This window comes from Mizuhopecten yessoensis, unplaced genomic scaffold (genome assembly GCF_002113885.1).
Source record: "Mizuhopecten yessoensis strain PY_sf001 unplaced genomic scaffold, ASM211388v2 scaffold5667, whole genome shotgun sequence".
NCBI classification, from domain to species: Eukaryota; Metazoa; Mollusca; class Bivalvia; order Pectinida; family Pectinidae; genus Mizuhopecten; species Mizuhopecten yessoensis.
The window spans coordinates 9,342-29,611 of NW_018406163.1; the positions used below are offsets into that span (position 1 = coordinate 9,342).

The 20,270-nt window shown below is 40.7% G+C and overlaps 2 protein-coding genes across 2 annotated transcripts in view; both read right to left on the bottom strand.

Moving 5' to 3' along the window:
• LOC110450994 (myoglobin-like) overlaps positions 1-10,638 on the bottom strand; it is a 17,141-nt gene extending 6,503 nt beyond the window's left edge. Inside the window, exons 1-12 of the mRNA XM_021498815.1 lie at positions 10,544-10,638; positions 9,597-9,698; positions 8,526-8,645; positions 8,111-8,229; positions 7,680-7,694; positions 5,145-5,244; positions 4,356-4,473; positions 4,012-4,063; positions 2,431-2,500; positions 2,040-2,115; positions 1,736-1,834; positions 667-763 (exon numbers count right to left, since the gene is read on the bottom strand). Of these exons, the coding sequence (XP_021354490.1) occupies positions 667-763; positions 1,736-1,834; positions 2,040-2,115; positions 2,431-2,500; positions 4,012-4,063; positions 4,356-4,473; positions 5,145-5,244; positions 7,680-7,694; positions 8,111-8,229; positions 8,526-8,645; positions 9,597-9,698; positions 10,544-10,627 (1,052 nt within the window). The 5' untranslated portion in view covers positions 10,628-10,638. The remainder of the gene's footprint in view (positions 1-666; positions 764-1,735; positions 1,835-2,039; positions 2,116-2,430; positions 2,501-4,011; positions 4,064-4,355; positions 4,474-5,144; positions 5,245-7,679; positions 7,695-8,110; positions 8,230-8,525; positions 8,646-9,596; positions 9,699-10,543) is intronic.
• Positions 10,639-12,653: 2,015 nt separating this feature from the next.
• Positions 12,654-20,270, bottom strand: part of LOC110450996 (myoglobin-like) — a 34,182-nt gene continuing 26,565 nt past the window's right edge. Inside the window, exons 13-14 of the mRNA XM_021498817.1 lie at positions 17,076-17,116; positions 12,654-14,474 (exon numbers count right to left, since the gene is read on the bottom strand). Coding sequence (XP_021354492.1) covers positions 14,416-14,474; positions 17,076-17,116 — 100 coding nt within the window. The 3' untranslated portion in view covers positions 12,654-14,415. The remainder of the gene's footprint in view (positions 14,475-17,075; positions 17,117-20,270) is intronic.

The window sequence follows — 20,270 nt, forward strand, 5'->3', positions numbered from 1 at the left end:
GTTTGTACTTACTTAGTTACAATCTGTATGTTGTACTTACCTAGTTACTATCTGTATGTTGTACTTACTTGGTTACTATCTGTATGGTGTACTTACTTAGTTACTATCTGTATGGTGTACTTACTTGGTTACTATCTGTATGGTGTAGGTACTTGGTTACTATCTGTATGGTGTACTTACTTAGTTACTATCTGTATGTTGCACTTACTTGGTTACTATCTTTATGGTGTACTTACTTGGTTACAATCTGTATGTTGTACTTACTTGGTTACAATCTGTATTGTGTACTTACTTAGTTACTATCTGTATGGTGTACTTACTTGGTTACTATCTGTATGGTATACTTACTTGGTTACAATCTGTATGGTGTACTTAATTGGTTACTATCTGTATGGTATACTTACTTGGTTACTATCTGTATGGTGTACTTACTTAGTTACTATCCGTATGTTGTACTTACTTGGTTACAATCTGTATGGTGTACTTACTTGGTTACTATCTGTATGGTATATTTACTTGGTTACTATCTGTATGGTGTACTTACTTAGTTACTATCCGTATGTTGTACTTACTTGGTTACAATCTGTATGGTGTACTTACTTGGTTACTATCTGTATGGTGTACTTATATATAATTACTTGGTTACCATCTGGTTGTTGTACTTACTTAGTGACGATCTGTATATGGTAGCTACGAAGATCTACCAATGATTTGATACAATCCTGGTAGACGCCTCTTAATTCTTCATTGGAACTCGTACGCACTAAAACACATGATGCGTTGGATTTGGAAAATTAGATTTGATGAAAACAAACTTGTGTACATTTCAATAGACGCCTTTAACACAATTATGGATCATTATTATAAATTATAATTCTCCTGCAGATTAAAACACCTACAGGTAATTGCACAAAAAATAACAGATCGGATGCCATTGCCAGTATGTATAGTTTATGTTAGTTACTTGTATGACAATGCAAAAGATACCGGACTCATATGTGGCAGTATATTACAGTTGTGTGACCGCACGACGCACCACTTTAACGTCCATGTATGTGGAAACGTTTAGGTAAGGTACACTTCATTTGTTTACACTTGTAGAACGGGAAAGCGTTGCCAGTACATAGTTGGATAAACAATCAAGGAATGGCGACAGGCCGGAGTTTATGTTTTCAATGGTTTTTTTTTTAATCTTTATTACATGCCTACGAATTCGAAGCTGTCGATTTGCAGGCTATTGGTGAATGCGAATCATCTGATAACTGCGTTATTTGATAAAAGTTTTACTCAGTTACTGAAAATACCGAACAACAAGGCACAGTGGAACACCTGCCCGACTACGTAGGTTTTCTCCGGGTACTCCGGTTTCCTCACACATTAAGACCCCCTGCGCGCTAAAATCCGGGCCAACAAGAGTGATTAAAATAAGTTGAAATAATTTGTTTCATAATTGTTGTAATTGTTTTAATTTTTATATTTTTTTTTTATATTGCAGAACAACAGAATGGTCAAAGTCGGTGTTGACCACGCGAAAAGGCATCATGTAAATGCATGTACTAGATTACAAAGCTGTACACGTGTGTATAACTGTATAAAAAAATAAGTAATTCCTCTGTATCTCTAGACGTATAACAGGGACAGGCACGCGTTCTGTTGTTCAACAAGGCCCTAATTCTGACCAATGAAAAACGTCGTTACATCATACAATGTACACGTTGCAAGGTATACAACTCACCATAGGTGGCGATCCTTGACCTGGTCTGGATGTCGTCCAAAAACTGTCGGTGGGAGCGAGGCATATATGGCTTCATTTTGTCAAAGAACGCCTGGATGTCTACAACAACAAACAGACCTAAAGTTATCTTTATTATTCTTTATGTGAGGTTTAGTATTTATATCTTAGGAAAGAAAATAATATCGCAAATTAACCAATTAGCTATCTACTTTTCTGCAATGCAAGTAAAGACCTGCGTTCCATAGATACATTATTTTCTCCCCCCACCCCAACATACACATGCGGAGGAGTAGGCTCTGCTTACCCGGAGCGTGTGTTATCCCCAGGGCGGCGTCCAGACTTTGTACCGTAGAACTCTGGGCAGCACTGCCGCCGGTCATCTATCAAAGATGTAGCTGTTAGTCCAGGGTACGATACAGTACGCAAGCACAAATTACGAATCAGTAACATTAAAAAAAACACCTCTGATTTAATTACATTTTGTATGTGTATTATTTTCAATATATTATGTTTTAATAAGAAGAATTCAAAACGATATTCTATTATAATAAATATTATGTTCGGTTTAAATAAATACGATTTGGAAATATTTATACTTCATAAAATGTCATCACCCTAACGTGAATTTTGTATAGATGTATACCAGTATCTTTCTGCACAGACAATTCTCGTGGACTGTTACTCTATCAGCTCACCTGTAATGGTTCATCATTTACTCCTTCATACACGAGCCCCTCCGGCAAAGGGGAACCCTCTCCTCCCCACCTAAAATATCACAACAGACTGAAAATTCGAATCAATGGTTAACAAGATCCGCACCTCCATCCACCTCGCCTCGACCACTGAAAATGTTCATACATGTACGTGTATCTCAGCCAATCAGAGGCCATAGCGGCCACCTTAAATCCAAATCTTTAATAGTCTGCCATTTAATTTAAATACCCCTATCTATCACTCCAACTAAGTCTAAGTAAAGTCGGCCCTATAGAACTCAAGTTATAACCGTTATTGTCTCAGGCAATCACAAGGCAAAAGTGGATACATAATATAAGGAAGATTAAATGTCGGCCAGTAAATACAAATTATATCCCCTATGTATCACTCTCAAAAAGTACCAGCACTGTCGGTCCCATAGAACTTAAGATCTTATCGTCATTGCCATTCCGTCTTTGCGTATTGCAGAGTTATCTTCTCTTGTAAACAGGTATTGATTGTTACGTCATTGGTTTGTGTGAGAAAATTATGTCGTTTTCTCAAAACTTGATGACGTTACTCTCACAAACAAATGACGTAACAATCAATGCCTCCTCACAAGAGAAGATACCTCTGCAATACGCAAAGACGGAATAGCCAATCAGAGGATATGGCGGTCATCTTGAATCCCAAAAATAAAAAGTTTATCGGTCAAAGGGAAGTTACTCTTGTACAAAACCCACGAAGTATGAATATCAACTACGCAACTACTTGATGTATCACATCATGCATATGGGGTTCAGTTTCTTTATTCCTAGAGCCAGCCGGCTCATAGGTTAATTGACAAACAATTACATCATGTGATACATGCACAAGAGATTATTATACAAAGTAAAATTGATTAAGTGGAGAATAAGCTTACAAAGAACATAAGTATAGTTTTCCATATCAGACATTGAATTCTCTACGTTTTCTCGCAGCACAATATAAATACTTTCCTAAATTACAAAATTCTTTTACATTATCAGTACTCAATAATTTCGTTAACTTAAAAACATTAGGACTTCTGTGATAGAATCGCTTGACATATTTACATCTCAGGACTTGATATAATGGACATTTTAGGATGAAGTGAAATTCATATTCTATATCACCAGAAGCACAGCGAGTACATGATCTATTCTGCCGAACAACACTGTTCCGTCTACCCACTTTACTTACGACAATCTAAAACATGTAATAAGGCGTTTGTACTTTGGTTCAATATATTTACATAAGTAAAATTGAAGACAACGATGATCAACAAATGAAGGGAGAGTTGTCCGGACAAAATTTTATCCGCGGACAGACAGACAGACAGACGGACGGACGGATGGGCGGAAGGACGGACGAGCTGATTCCTTAATTCTAGTATACACCACTAAACTTCATTGCGGGGGATAATGAGGTACATGTAATATGAGCACGTGCTGTAGATATTTTGTAGTGTTAAATTACTGATTGAAGGAACGATGTGTGCGCTATACTCCCTGTAGTACACTGCTACTTACTCTTTAATGAACGAGAATATGGTGGTCACTCACCCTGTAAGAAAAGGTCTCATCACATTATAGAATGTGTCTGCACTCAGCCCATCTGTAAGACACATACCAGATATTTTACTGCAAGTTCTATTTGACCATTAGTCGCAACGGAATGAAAACATACAAAATGTTTTTCACTGGGTAAAGTCGTTTTTTCTGCAAATTGAAGATTTAGAAGAGATTTCTTGTACTTTCGTGTTGACAAGGTTTTGCATACAAAGGCATATTCAAATGGGTTTTTTTTCTATATTGTATCTAATGATAAGTGGAATTTTGGACAATGGACAAGCGATGAAAGGATTTGACAATTGATTTTGTAATATAAATTCACCACAGTCACTTACCATGCATTCTGGACAGCGCTGCCTGTATGTTGTTCACGGTAGCCGCAATGCTCTTAAGGCACTTTGCTAGAGTCTGGGCATCTCCGACGTCAGCAGCCTCCACCGCACACATCAAAGGCTGATAAATATCAGGTCAAAATAACTACATAGGCGGGTAAAGACCTGTGGCAGACTAGTGCCATATTTTACCCCGTGTGAGATTTCCCACACATGTGACAGACTTGTGCCCTATTTAACCCCGTGGGAGATTTCCCACACCTGTGACAGAATAGTGCTCTATTTTACCTGGTGTGATATTTCCCAAACCTGTGACAGACAAGGACTCTATTTTAACCCGTGTGCGATTTCCCACACATGTGACAGACTAGTGCTCTATTTTACCACGTGTGATATTGCCCATACCTGTGACAGACTAGTGCCCTATTATATCCCGTGTGAGATTTCCCACACCTGTGACAGACTAGTGCCCTATTTTACCCCGTGTGAGATTGCCCACACCTGTGACAGACTAGTGCCCTATTTTACCCCGTGTGCGATTTCCCACACCTGTGACAGACTAGTGCCCTATTTTACCCCGTGTGCGATTTCCCACAAATATGACAGACTAGTGCCCTATTTTACCCCACGTAATATTTCCCACACCTGTGACAGATTAGTGCCCTATTTTCCCCGTGCGAGAATTCCCACATCTGTGACAGACTAGTGCTCTAATTACTCCGTGAGTTTTCCCATACACGTGACAGACCGATGCCCTATTTGACCCTGCCTGAAAGTAAACATGATACTAACCTGTAAAGCAGAACAATAGGCCAGCTCCACGCCCACCGTGGCCTTAAAGAACCAGGCTCCCTCCTCACCCCCGGGCAACTTGTACAGGACCCGGATGTTGCTGTCAACGAAATTAATGTGTTATCACATTTACTGTAAACGTTCTATGTACGTTTTTCAATAGTGACCAGTGGCAGTCAGAAATCAGGGATTTTCAAGGTATTTATTATCTAGTGAAACATTTTTTATGTTTAATCAGTTTAGCAAATTCAATGCCCAGCATATTATAAACACGTAACTGTTCCTCTCTTTTACCCAGATCGTTTATTGTATATGTATAAAATTACTGCCCAATCAATTTATATGATCAAACTCTTAATATTCAATAGGACAAATCTGTCAAGCCACTCAACCTTTCTTTTTTAATGTACATAATAATATACTCTGTGTTCTTCACTTATTTTAATCAAAGACGACAGAACACAGAAGAAGTGATACAATATTTTTTTCTAAATTGCCTAATTGTCGAGCAAAACTTATATGGGTTCTTCATTCTTACAAACCCCACCCAAACTGTTTCGATATACTCTCAGATTAGCGTCGGAATTTTCTTTTCATAGTTTAGATATTTAATTTCAATCCTTAGAATTGCCCTAATTCCGCTAAAACCAAATACTGTACACAACATCGTTGTTGGTATACCCACTACTACCACTGATATCGTCCAAGGGCCCTCCGACACCCGACAGAACGTTGTTGTTATACTCTCTACTACCACTGATATCGCCCGAGGGCCCTCCGACATCCTACAGAACGTTATTGTCATACCCACTACTACCGCAGATATCGTCCAAGGGCCCCCCGACACCCGGCAGAACGGTGTTGTTATACAATCTACTACCCCCGATATCGTCCGAGGGCCATCCGACATCTGACAGGACGGTGTGGTTATACCCACTACTTCCACAGATATCGTCCAAGTGCCCTCCGACATCCGGCAGAACGTTGTTGTTATCCCCACTACTACCCCTGATATCGTCCAAGCGCCCTCCGACATCCGGCAGATCGGTGTTGTTATACCCTCTTCTAGCACAGATATCGTCCATGGGCCCTCCGACATCCAACAGAACGCTGCTGTTATACCCACTACTTCCCCAGATATCGTCCAAGTGCCCTCCGACATCCGACAGCACGTTGTTGTTATAGCCTCTACTACCACAGATACCGTCCGAGGGCTCTCCGACATCCAGACTGTACACAACATCGTTGTTGGTATACCCACTCCTACCACTGATATCGTACGAGGGCCCTCCGACACCCTACAGAACGTTGTTGTTATCCCCACTACTACCCCTGATATCGTCCAAGGGCCCGCCGACATCTGACAGAACGGTGTTGTTATACCCTCTTCTACCGCAGACAACGTCCGAGAGCCCTCCGACATCCGAAAGCACGTTGTTGTTATAACCTCTACTACCACAGATACCGTCCGAGGGCTCTCCGACATCCAGACTGTACACAACATCGTTGTTGGTATACCCACTCCTACCACTGATATCGTCCGAGGGCACTCCGACATCTGACAGGACGGTGTGGTTATACCCACTACTTCCCCAGATATCGTCCAAGGGCTCTCCGACATCCGACAGAGCGTTATTTTTATACCCTCTACTACCAGAGATATCGTCCGAGGGCCCTCCGACATCTGACAGAACGTTGTTGTTATACCCTCTTCTACCACAGATATCGTCCAAGGGCCCTCCGACATCCGACAGCACGTTGCTGTTATACCCTCTACTACCACAGATATCGTCCGAGGGCCCTCCGACACCCGACAGAACGTTGTTGTTATAACCTCTACTACCACAGACATCGTCCAAGGGCCCTCCGACATCCGACAGAACGTTGTTGTTATACCCTGTACTACCACAGATATCGTCCCAGGGCTCTCCGACATCCGATAGAACGTTGTTGTTATAACCTCTTCTACCACAGATATCGTCCATGGGCCCTCCGACATCCGACGGAACGTTATTGTTATACCCTCTCCTACCACAGATATCGTCCATGGGCCCTCCGACATCCGACGGAACGTTATTGTTATACCCTCTCCTACCACAGATATCGTCCAAGAGCCCTCCGCCATCCGCCAGCACGTTGTTGTTATAACCTCTACTACCACAGAGATCGTCCGAGGGCCCTCCGACATCTGACAGAACGCTATTGTTATACCCTCTACTACCAAAGATATCGTCCGAGGGCTCCCCGACATCCGACAGCACGTTATTGTTATACCCACTACTTCCCCAGATATCGTCCGAGGGCTCCCCGACATCCGACAGCACGTTGCTGTTATACCCTCTACTACCACGGATATCGTCCAAGTGCCCTCCGACATCCGGCAGAACGGTGTTGTTATACCCTCTACTTCCACAGACATCGTCCAAGGGCCATCCGACATCCGACAGAACGTTGCTGTTATAACCTCTACTACCACAGAGATCGACCAAGGGCCCTCCGACATCCGGCAGAACGTTGTGGTGTATTCATACTTACTCTAAGGTTGGAGGTCTGAAAAAGAACAACATCGAATTATTCATTAATTAGAATTACAAGAAATGTCTGTCTAATACAGTTTTTATGTCTTAACCATTGATTTCCTAAGCGTAGTGTAACCAGATTACAGTTTGACGTAACTCTGCAATGATTGTTTCTCTACCTACTGAGCACAATGGGAATTCCTACTAGGTAAGTCTTGAAGTCAGTAACGTTTACCAGGGAGACATACTAGGAAACTGGTCAACTAGCCTTCCGGGGTACAACTATACTGGTAAGAGCAATGATCAGAAAGTACCGTACGACTAACTGAGGCCCTTCATGTATCGACAGCCAACGAGTGACTAGATAGTTCACCGTGACGCAAAGTAAAGCATGGCATTGCAATATACATCAAATATATGTTGAATTGCGTCTGGTATCCATGATACCTTTGTTTATCGATGACCACCCAGTTAGCCAGGGCAACGTCACAGTGAGACAGGATGGGCTGGATTTCTAGGAGTCTGGACACACCACAGAACGGCACTGATAGACAACACGGAATGCTCTGTAACAATCACAATGCAAACGAGATATTGAATGATGAAGGTGTAGAGGTGAAACAAGACATCAGGTATACGAAGGATAGAATACCTCAGCCACCGTCCTGTTATGTGTACCTTAGGGACACCTCGGCACCGTCCTGTTATATGTACCTTTGGGACACCTTGGCACCGTCCTGTTATATGGACCTTTGCAACAACTTGGTCACCGTCCTGTTATACGTACCTAAGGGACACCTTGGTCACTGTCCTGTTATACGTGCCTTTGGAACACATTGGTTCACCGTCCTGCCATACATACCTTTGGAACACCTTGGTCACCGTCCTGCCATACGTAGCCGTTGACGAGGATGGAGAGCTGGAGATGAGCCAGTCGGAGCTGTCTGTGTCCAGTCAGGCGTGTATGGTCAAGAACAGTCATCTATGTATGTAAGTGTGACGATAGTTTTTAGTGAGCATATATTGTAATTCTAACGTATCGCTATTTACATATAAAATATTATGAATCGATCCCCTGAAATTTATGTAAAACTGAGATTGCCCCGTACAAACTGATCTTGCCAGGCACATTGAACAACCAACACTACCCCCGATCCCACTTCGAGTGTTACTATTATGATATCTTCTTGGCAAAGTAATTCTTACCAAACTGAAAAAGGTGTAACCCTGTTGAAATATATCTTTTTAATCATGATCAATTCGATTATTAAATGTGTACATGAGCTATGTTTTTGAATGTCAGAATATATTTCAACAACATCACCGCAATAGTATAAACTAAGTCCGTCAACGTCATGCTGGGGTCAGATTGATTTCATTGTGATCGATTATATAATATTGACATTTCTTTGTATTTTTTCATTATTGGTGATACTGTATAGTGAATAAATATGTTTTAAACAGTTTTTACCAGCGCAATACATTGTTTCTTTTGTGTATTGCTGTACATGTGAATCTGTATTTGACAAGTTATTGTCCATATCATAATCTCCGATAAGCGGAAGGAGTCATCAGCTGGGCACCTGCTACTAGTAGCTGACTTCGGAATTTACTATATTATTTAACCTACCAGTCATGTTCGTATTTCCAACCTTTCGAAACAATCGGCAAATATCAAAACCACTATACAAATCTACTAAATATTACGTGAGTTATTGTACAGGTGATGTGCGGATATCTAACGTTCCCGTCGCCATCTATAAAGATTATGTAACTGTGACTTTCACCTAAAACAACAGACGTTGATATTCGACAGGTATAGAGAGACTGATGTGAGGTATTATTGTGTGAAGTTTCGTGAAATTGAGAACTAAGAGTTAGTCATGAACGCCGAAAAAAGGTTAGGGGCGACTAGTGTTACAGATGTACGTACCTTGTTCACTTCCCGTCGTAGTCCATGAGTCTCGAGGAGAGGGATGTACACGGACGGACTGGACAGGTGATTCCAGGCCTGGAAATACTCCGGCAGCACCTCCTGATAACGGTATTTAACACGTAGTAATGTAAACCCGCTTAATTGATGGCATTTGAACAGGTGATGTATCCTCCATGACCATGGGTATACAAGTCTTTATAGTACTAAATGTTGGTAGACAGTTTCGGCTACACGATACATATATATTAGAAAAAAGCAATACCTACAGTGCGGACAAAGGACATTTTCGGGGCCATCTGCCCCTTTGTCAAGAGGGGGTGAGGCAGCTATTAGATTCGATCCCAAAATAACCATGAGGGTGTCATTTCGGGGCTTATTTATTGTTTTGTGTTCCCAATTGAATGTGAAATATTATTTGGTTATTGATAGCTTAGAGAGTAAAATAAACCAACACTTGCCAACGGAGTCATCTCTGGGCGTTCCTCTCTGACTTTAATCTTGGGAATTCGACTACTACTGGATAACCCCTTGTGTAGAACACAAGAGTTTATACTGTATACGAGTTACTTCCCTTGTATTGTATAATATAGTTAAAAACCTGCACTTTGCACTCGCATGGTCAGCTTGAAAGTATTGAAAGTTTGCGGTACATATTGTGTGAATCACAATGGAAAAGCGTTAAACGGATTCCTGGGCGCGCGAGACCCTCCCTCTGCACTCCTTCTACCCCTAGACTCTCACTAGAGTGGCGTAAATTTGTATTCTACAATGTACTGACCTATGGTCATATTATGTAAATGAAATGAATTCTTCGCCCGTGTTATGCCTGTATACATATATACAGCCATGGAGTTATATAAATCTTCTTATACGTTTACGTATACAAATAACAGACGATCACATTCGTGACCTGTGCAGACAACGGATTGATGTCATTATATTACCAGTGCGTCTTCGAGCAGGAAGCCTAAATCTGGAGATATGTGGTAACCCGACAGGTGGAGGAGTGGCGGACGAGTGGAGTCCATGGTGTCACACTCTATCTTCATATGTAGCACATGTGTAGGCAGGTTGTAGGTCAGCAGGGGAAGTAACTCATTGTGGGCGTCATCGAGTTTGTAACACTGATTTTTGTCGATCTATTCAAATATGATTTTCACAAACCAGAAAGTCGTTAAATATATATCTACCGAACGAACAGTAAGTTGCAGTAAGTTGCTCTTTGAACAAGAAAATATTACAGCAGATTTGTTTTTAGATTGCTATGATAAGATTATTTAGAATAAATATTGATAAATAATAAAAATAATTATATCTACATATTTCAAATATTTTTGTGTTGTGTTTTGTGTTTCCTATTTAGTAAAATAAGAAATGGATATTTTGATGCTTTTTTATGCTAAAAAAGGTATGTATTATCTGTCTAACCTACCGCATTTGTAGTGTAGTGCGTTTTCTAGTTCTGTTTTCCGGTAAGATGGGTTTGTTTTGATAAAAAGCAGACAAGAGTTTTCAGATTTATTAGCAAAGTTTATTTACAGGGTATGCCGCAAGTAACACAAACATTGCAATATCTTATGAATGGCCTCGACACCGCTTACATTACTGCCCTAGGTGAAGCCTGTTGTTGCTGTACATAGCCCGACAGCGTCCACTATACCGATTGTTGCTGTCAATAGCCCGACAGCGTCCACTAGGCCTATTGTTGGTGCACATAGCCCGACAGCGTCCACTAGGCCTATTGTTGCTGTCCATAGCCCGGCAGCGTCCACTAGGCCTATTGTTGGTGTACATAGCCCGACAGCGTCCGCTAGGCCTATTGTTGCTGCACATAGCTCGACAGCGTCCACTAGGCCTATTGTTTCTGTACATAGCCCGACAGCGTCCATTTGGCCTATTGTTGCTGTACATAGCCCGACAGCGCCCACTATACCGATTGTTGCTGTACATAGCCCGACAGCGTCCACTAGGCCTAATGCTGTTGTACGTAGCCCGACAGCGTCCACTAGGCCTATTGTTGCTGTACATAGCCCGACAGCGTCAACTAGGCCTATTGTTGCTGTACATAGCCCGACAGCGCCCACTATACCGATTGTTGCTGTACATAGCCCGACAGCGTCCGCTAGGCCTAATGCTTCTGTACGTAGCTCGACAGCGTCCACTAGGCCTATTGTTTCTGTACATAGCCCGACAGCGTCCATTTGGCCTATTGTTGCTGTACATAGCCCGACAGCGCCCACTATACCGATTGTTGCTGTACATAGCCCGACAGCGTCCACTAGGCCTAATGCTGTTGTACGTAGCCCGACAGCGTCCACTAGGCCTATTGTTGCTGTACATAGCCCGACAGCGTCAACTAGGCCTATTGTTGCTGTACATAGCCCGACAGCGCCCACTATACCGATTGTTGCTGTACATAGCCCGACAGCGTCCGCTAGGCCTAATGCTTCTGTACGTAGCCCGACAGCGTTCACTAGGACGATTGTTGCTGTACATAGCCCGACAGCGTCCACTAGGCCTAATGCTGCTGTACGTAGCCCGACAGCGTCCACTAGGCCTATTGTTGGTGTACATAGCCCGACAGCGTCCACTATGCCGATTGTTGCTGTCAATAGCCCGACAGCGTCCGCTAGGCCTATTGTTGGTGTACATAGCCCGACAGCGTCCACTATACCGATTGTTGCTGTACATAGCCCGACAGCGTCCACTAGTCCTATTGTTGCTGTACATAGCCCGACAGCGTCCACTATGCCGATTGTTGCTGTACATAGCCCGACAGCGTCCACTAGTCCTATTGTTGCTGTACATAGCCCGACAGCGTCCACTAGTCCTATTGTTGCTGTACATAGCCCGACAGCGTCCACTAGGCCTATTGGTGCTGTACATAGCCCGACAGCGTCCACTATACCGATTGTTGCTGTACAAAGCCCAACAGCGTCCACTAGGCCTATTGTTGCTGTACATAGCCCGAAAGTGCCCACTATTCCTATTGTTGCTGTACATGCGAGACAGCGGAAACTAGGCCTATTGATGCTGCACATAGCCCGACAGCGTCCACTAGGCCTATTGTTGCTGTACATGCCAGACAGCGGAAACTAGGCCTATTGATGCTGTACATAGCCCGACAGCGTCCAGTAGGCCTATTGTTGCTGTACATAGCCCGACAGCGTCAACTAGACCTATTGTTGCTGTACATAGCCCGACAGCGTCCGCTAGGCCTATTGTTGCTGCAGATAGCTCGACAGCATCCACTAGGCCTATTGTTGCTGTATATAGCCCGACAGCGTCCATTAGGCCAATTGTTTCTGTACATAGCCAGACAGCGTCAACTAGGCCTATTGTTGCTGTACATTGCCCGACAGGTCCACTAGGCCTATTGTTGCTGTACATAGCCCGACAGCGTCCACTAGGCCGAGTGTTGCTGTACATAGCCCGACAGCGTCCGTTAGGCCTATTGCTGCTGTACATAGCCCGACAGCGTCCATTAGGACGATTATTGCTGTACATAGCCCGACAGCGTCCACTAGACCTATTGTTGCTGTACATAGCCCGACAGCATCCACTAGGCTTATTGTTGCTGTACATAGCCCGACAGCGTCCATTAGGACGATTATTGCTGTACATAGCCCGACAGCGTCCATTAGGACGATTATTGCTGTACATAGCCCGACAGCGTCCACTTGGCCGATTGGTGACCTTCATAATATTTTTTTACAAAATTTGATTAAAGCACCATATCTACATGTACATGCATATTGTACAGCTGTATCTAGAATTAGCCACTTTTTAGGCGCTTTGCAATACATTGATATACAATGTATATACATTTCTATAAATCTAAATCTGAGTAATACCTGAATATCGGGAGAGCTGAGAATACTGTATACATTTAATCTATTGGAGTGTCTTTTACCTATAACATAAAATAACAGAAACAAACTTTGTAGTTCTTATTATCGTCCCACCTCGATGATTTTTTTTATGTGTGAATTTCGTCTTTAAGACAGGGACCAGCTTGTTAAAGCTAAGGACATGTCGCTGTGTATCCATTGGAGTTGACTGGGTATTTAGTATGTCACGAGTGTGAAAATATATGTCATAGGAGTGAAATATATGTGGTATTCATCGAAAACAAACTTACATTTTAAACTATCTACAACGACAAAGCTATTGTTGAATATAAACAATTTCTGATTTAATAGCTTAATCTTTGTCGCAGTGTTCGAATGGCGTCCGCTTACAAAACAAAGCTGCGCGCCATTTTAAATTGTCTTCTCAGAACAATTCTACTATTTCCTGCCATTGTTTGTTATAATTTGCCAACCTATATATGGAGTCAATTGTGTAGGTTAACAAAATAACTTAGAGTCTGCAGCATAAATATGCCAAGTTAACCGCTTATTCTATGGTTGCTTCATTTGTATCTGAACTGAAAATCTATGGGCATTGATGAAGTTAATAGTAAGTACTGTCCTGATTGGTCAATGGCGGTCGACTCAGAAATGCCTCGTCTTACCACCACATTCATTTATGTATTGTCAATAAAAATCAGTTGAAATTCATTGATTAGGAGGAACAGGTTACGCTCAGTCATTCATCGTACCATACACAATTGATGTTATCTTACCTCTATCAGGACACAACTGTCAAATCAAATTACATTTATGATAATACATTTGTTTACAATTCTAAATCATATCCGATCTGTTTATATAAATGAGTCTGGAATTTCTTTCAGATTGTATCACAAAGGTGTATCTTGGAGGTATGTTCATGGACTCGGCGTACACATTGACGGGGGTATTCCTTTGCCATTCTACACATGTTCATTATTAGTTGTCTCGTCCCTCGCACTTTTGAGATAGGAAACCAGTTCTGAAATGTTGAAGATATCGACAGTATCAACGATTTGATCAAGGTTAGACATTTTGTAAAATTTTCTTAATGTAAAAACTTTAATAATGTGACTATGTACGGATAGCAATAAACAGACACACGGATACACGTTTTGACTAAAAACCATACAAACGTATAATACAAATTCAGCAGTAAAAAAAGGAACACAAACAAATTGTTATTGAGAGAAGGAAACCCCGTCAAGGTAACAATCGAATTTGTAAAGTGTATTGTAATATCAAAACCAGTTCTGTCAGACGGAGAAAAAAATATATGTGGTATAGCATGACATGGAATCAGCACATGAGTACGTGCTGTAGGATCACCATGTGACAATGAACGTGTACAGTGTGACATGAGATAAGATCACCATGTGACAATGAACGGGCACCATGTGACTTGAGATAAGATCATCATATAACAATGAACGTGTACCGTGTGACTTGAGATAAGATCACCATATGACAATGAACGTGTACCGTGTGACATGATATAAGATCAACATGTGACAATGAACGTGTACCGTGTGACATGAGATAAGATCACCATGTAACAATGAACGTGTACCATGTGACTTGAGATAAGATCACCATGTAACAATGAACGTGTACTGTGTGACTTGAGATAAGATCAACATGTTACAATGAACGTGTACCGTGTGATAAGATCACCATGTGAACATGAACGTGTACCGTGTGATAAGATCACCATGTGAACATGAACGTGTACCGTGTGATAAGATCACCATGTGAAAATGAACGTGTACCGTGTGATAAGATCACCATGTGAAAATGAACGTGTACCGTATGACTTGAGATAAGATCACCACGTGACAATGAACGTGTACCTTGACACTTGATATAAGATCAGCATGTGACAATGAACGGGTACCGTGTGATTTGAGATAAGATCACCATGTAACAATGAACTTGTACCGTGTGACTTGAGATAAGATCACCATGTGACAATGAACAGGTACCGTGTGACTTGAGATAAGATTAACATGTGACAATGAACGTGTACCGTGTGACTTGAGATAAGATCACCATGTGACAATGAACGTGTACCGTGTGATAAGATCACTATGAGAAAATGAACGTGTACCGTGTGACCTGAGATAAGATCAACATGTGACAATGAACGTGTACCGTGTGACCTGAGATAAGATCACCATGTGACAATGAACGTGTACCATGTGACCTGAGATAAGATCACCATGTGACAATGAACGTGTGCCATGTAACATGAGATAAGATCAACATGTGAAAATGAACGTGCACCGTGTGACATCAGATAAGATCAACATGTGACAATGAACGTGTACCGTGTGACATGAGATAAGATCAAGATGTGACAATGAATATGTACCGTGTGACATGAGATAAGATCACCATGTGACAATGAACGTGTACCGTGTGACTTGAGATAAGATCACAATATGACAATGAACGTGTACCGTGTGAATTGAGATAAGATCACCATGTGACAATGAACGTGTACCGTGTCACTTGAGATACGATCAACATGTGACAATAAACTTGTACCGTGTGACATGAGATAAGATCACCATGTGACAATGAACGTGTACCGTGTGACTTGAGATAAGATCACCATGTGACAAGAACGTGTACCGTGTGACTTGAGATAAGATTAACATATAACAATAAACGTGTACCGTGTGACTTGAGATAAGATCACCATGTGATAATGAACGTGTACCGTATGATTTGAGATAAGATCACCATGTGACAATGAACGTGTACCTTGTGACTTGATATAAGATCAGCATGTGACAATGAACGGGTACCGTGTGGTTTGAGATAAGATCACCATGTGATAATGAACGTGTACCGTATGATTTGAGATAAGATCACCATGTAACAATGAACGTGTACTGTGCGACTTGAGATAAGATCACCATGTGACAATGAACGTGTACCGTGTGACTTGAGACAAGTTTGTGAAAATTGACTTATATCGTGTGACTTGAAACCGACATGTGACAATGAATTATAACGCTTGACTTGTTGCGTTCTGCATGAGACAATGAAACTATACCATGCGACTTGAGTTTGGTTGATAACAATAACTTGGAACCTTGTGACTAAAGTTTGGTATGTGGCAATACAATGGTTCCGTGTGGCGTTAGGTCAAAGCTTGGTATGTGGCAATACAAGGGTTCCGCGTGGCGTTATGTCAAAGCTTGGTATGTGGCAATACAAGGGTTCCGCGTGGCGTTCTAAAGCTTGGTATGTGGCAATACAAGGGTTCCGTGTGGCGTTCTAAAGCTTGGTATGTGGCAATACAATGGTTCCGCGTGGCGTTATGTCAAAGTTTGGTATGTGGCAATACAAGGGTTCCGTGTGGCGTTCTAAAGCTTGGTATGTGGCAATACAATGGTTCCGTGTGGCGTTATGTCAAAGTTTGTTATGTGGCAATACAATGGTTCCGTGTGGCGTTATGTCAAAGTTTGGTATGTGGCAATACAAGGGTTCCGTGTGGCGTTATGTCAAAGTTTGGTATGTGGCAATACAAGGGTTCCGTGTGGCGTTATGTCAAAGTTTGAAGAAAAGAACTTACTGTCATTGCCGGGATCATTCTTGCTGACCATCACCACGTACCTGTAGTATAAAGACATTGATTAACTTACTCAGGAATTAGAACAACAGATTTGATGTGATCAGCATATTGGAATTACATATCAATAAGATAACATATAACGACTGACCTAAACCTAACAGTTTTCATCCTGTTTATACCAAAAACACATCTTTATGACGTCACAATTGCATGTCATCACACTACAACAGTAATGAGACGTCACCGTGTTCACATGATTTTTGGACAAACTACTGTAAACATTAAAGGTGGTTTTGAGATCAGGTTTGAATATTCAAGTAGAATAGCGGCGGATAAATATAATTGATATAAAGGTAATACATAATATATTTTACCGCCGTTTTTATAAATTTGTGTGTTGCCATGTAAATGTCATAACGAGTCGGCTTTAGTTTGGTATATTTCTATATTCATGTGAACATATTAACGCCGGTCACTAATAATAAATATGTATGCGAGGACATCAATCGTGTCTTTATGTCGCATAGTTATAAATTGACTTTAATTTCATCATGCTATGACTATTATACATCTCATTGCTTGAAATAACATATAACTAGAATGGCGACGAACAAGATATTTTTTCTATAGAACGAACAAGGTGGTGTCCTTAATTAATACATTTACAAAGGACAACAGTCATGCGACACTAGCGAAACGAGGACAATATCTGAGGCGGATGAATAAGTAGTGGCTACGAGATAACCGTCGAGGTCGTGGTCAGGATACTTTGATTGTAAAAGTTAGTATACTATCTCTGTTACAAGTGAAGAATAACCCCTGATCAGTTGAAACACAAAACAATGGTATATTTCACATCAGAATAATACCATCTACGATGTAACAATGTGGTACACTTGTAAGTTGTGATATATTACATGTACTTCCCTATAATTCTTCACTGAAATAAAGGATTGCTGACTAAACTGAATTCGAAACATTTAATGATTTCCCTATCGAAAATATACCAGGCTCTTCACGTACGTTAGTCAGTTTCAGACTCAAACCTACTACGTCAATCATGTTTAGAATATCTTAGTCCCTGATTGTACCACGTCATTTAGTTTATGACTAGCACCTACCACACCAATCACGCTTAGACAAAGTCCCTGATTGTACCACGTCATTTAGTTTAGGACAAGGCTCTACCATGCCAATCATGTTTAGACAAGGTCTGTGATTGTACCACGTCATTTAGTTTAGGACTAGCCTCTACCACGTCAATCAAGTTTGAACAAATTCCTTGATTGTACCACGTCATTAAGTTTAGGACTAGCCTCTAAACGTCGATCAAGTTTAAACAAAGGCCTTGATTGTACCACGTCATTAAGTTTAGGACTAGCCTCTCAACGTCGATCAAGTTTAAACAAAGTCCTTGCTTGTACCACGTCATTTAGTTTTTGACAAGGCTCTACCTAGCCAATCATGTTAAGACAAAGTCCCTGATTGTACCATGTCTTTAAGTTTATGACAAGGCTCTACCTAGCTGCCATTCAAGTTTGAACAAAGTCCTTGATTGTACCACGTCATTTAGTATAGGACTAGCCTCTAAACGTCGATCAAGTTTAAACAAAGGCCTTGATTGTACCACGTCATTAAGTTTAGGACTAGCCTCTAAACGTCGATCAAGTTTAAACAAAGTCCTTGATTGTATCACGTCATTTAGTATAGGACTAGCCTCTAAACGTCGATCAAGTTTAAACAAAGTCCTTGATTGTACCACGTCATTTAGTTTAGTACTAGCCTCTACCACGTCGATCACGCTTAGACAAAGTCATACAGTTTGGCAGTACAACATTACACAGTATTATACACGTACATTACGAAAAGTAGTCTAACATATACATACACTTTTTCTTACTTCAAATTATAATGATAGACATAATATTGTAATTCAGTTAGATGTAACAACACACATCATAACAGTACAACATATTACTATCAAAGGAGTCTGAAGTTGGATCCTAGTTCCGTTAATAAGATAAACGGAACTGGGAACCAGACCCTAGGAAATAGGAACAAACTTTATGCTCTCTTCTATCAAATACATTATAATATAGCACATCACAAGTTAATTTCACACATCGTAACCTACTGTTGTATATAATGTTTATAATATACTATAATATACTATAATATACTATAAAAGAATGACCTACACTTTAAGTACTGATAGCACAGTATAATACAGTTGGTTGCATTAACATACAATGACTTTCATTATAATATTTTAGCATTTTTAATGAGTTACATAACGATCTAACATATTAATGATCGATGTCACACCATAAATAAGAAACACAGCGTATTACATTGAAGCACAGTGTAATCTAGCACTGAAGTATAATTTACATGTATGTTGTTTACTCAAGTAATAATAGAAAATACAATGATATATTGGAAACTATGGCAGTAGTTTCATACGAACATTATAGTCTGTAACATACCCCAGTATATAGCGTCATTTCGTTGTTTGTCGCTTAATTAAGAAATTTCCATAATTTACTCAATTCGGTTACATTTCATACACTTGATAGTTGTATCAGTTTGAACACACTTGGTCGTCTATAATGATATGGCTTTATATATGTACTTCGAAGATTGTTATAAAAGTAAGTTACATTTGAGAACAAAATGAAATTCATCCTGTTTATCGTTTGTTTGAAATAATGCACAGGTTCTTTGCTCTTTCTCTCTCTCTCTGCTGGTTTCTATACCTGCTTTGTTCTATGCTAAGATTATGTGAGCTTAACCTAAATCTGGCTATGTGTTTTTGTACAGATCATCTATAGGCTTACACAAGTAGAATTGTAAAAATAATATCAATAATAGGCTGATATATTTTTCCTCTAGAGATATTTCGAATGTCAGATAAAAGCTCCTGTTGATAAACATCGTAAACTCTTTGTTTAATCACACTGAACGCCATTTTCTCATTCTATATTCCAAAGATAGTTCAATCCTTTAATATCCAGCTATCATAAGATGCTACCCTTTTGTCAAAAATTGTTTGTAGTCTTCAGGTTTAACCAATATCTTAGAATACCTTTTGAGCCTCCTACAGGTCCAACGTGGTAGCCGTTCTAGCTCACATTATACTACACTATTACATGTCCTAGCTCACATTATACTACACTATTACATGTCCTAGCTCAC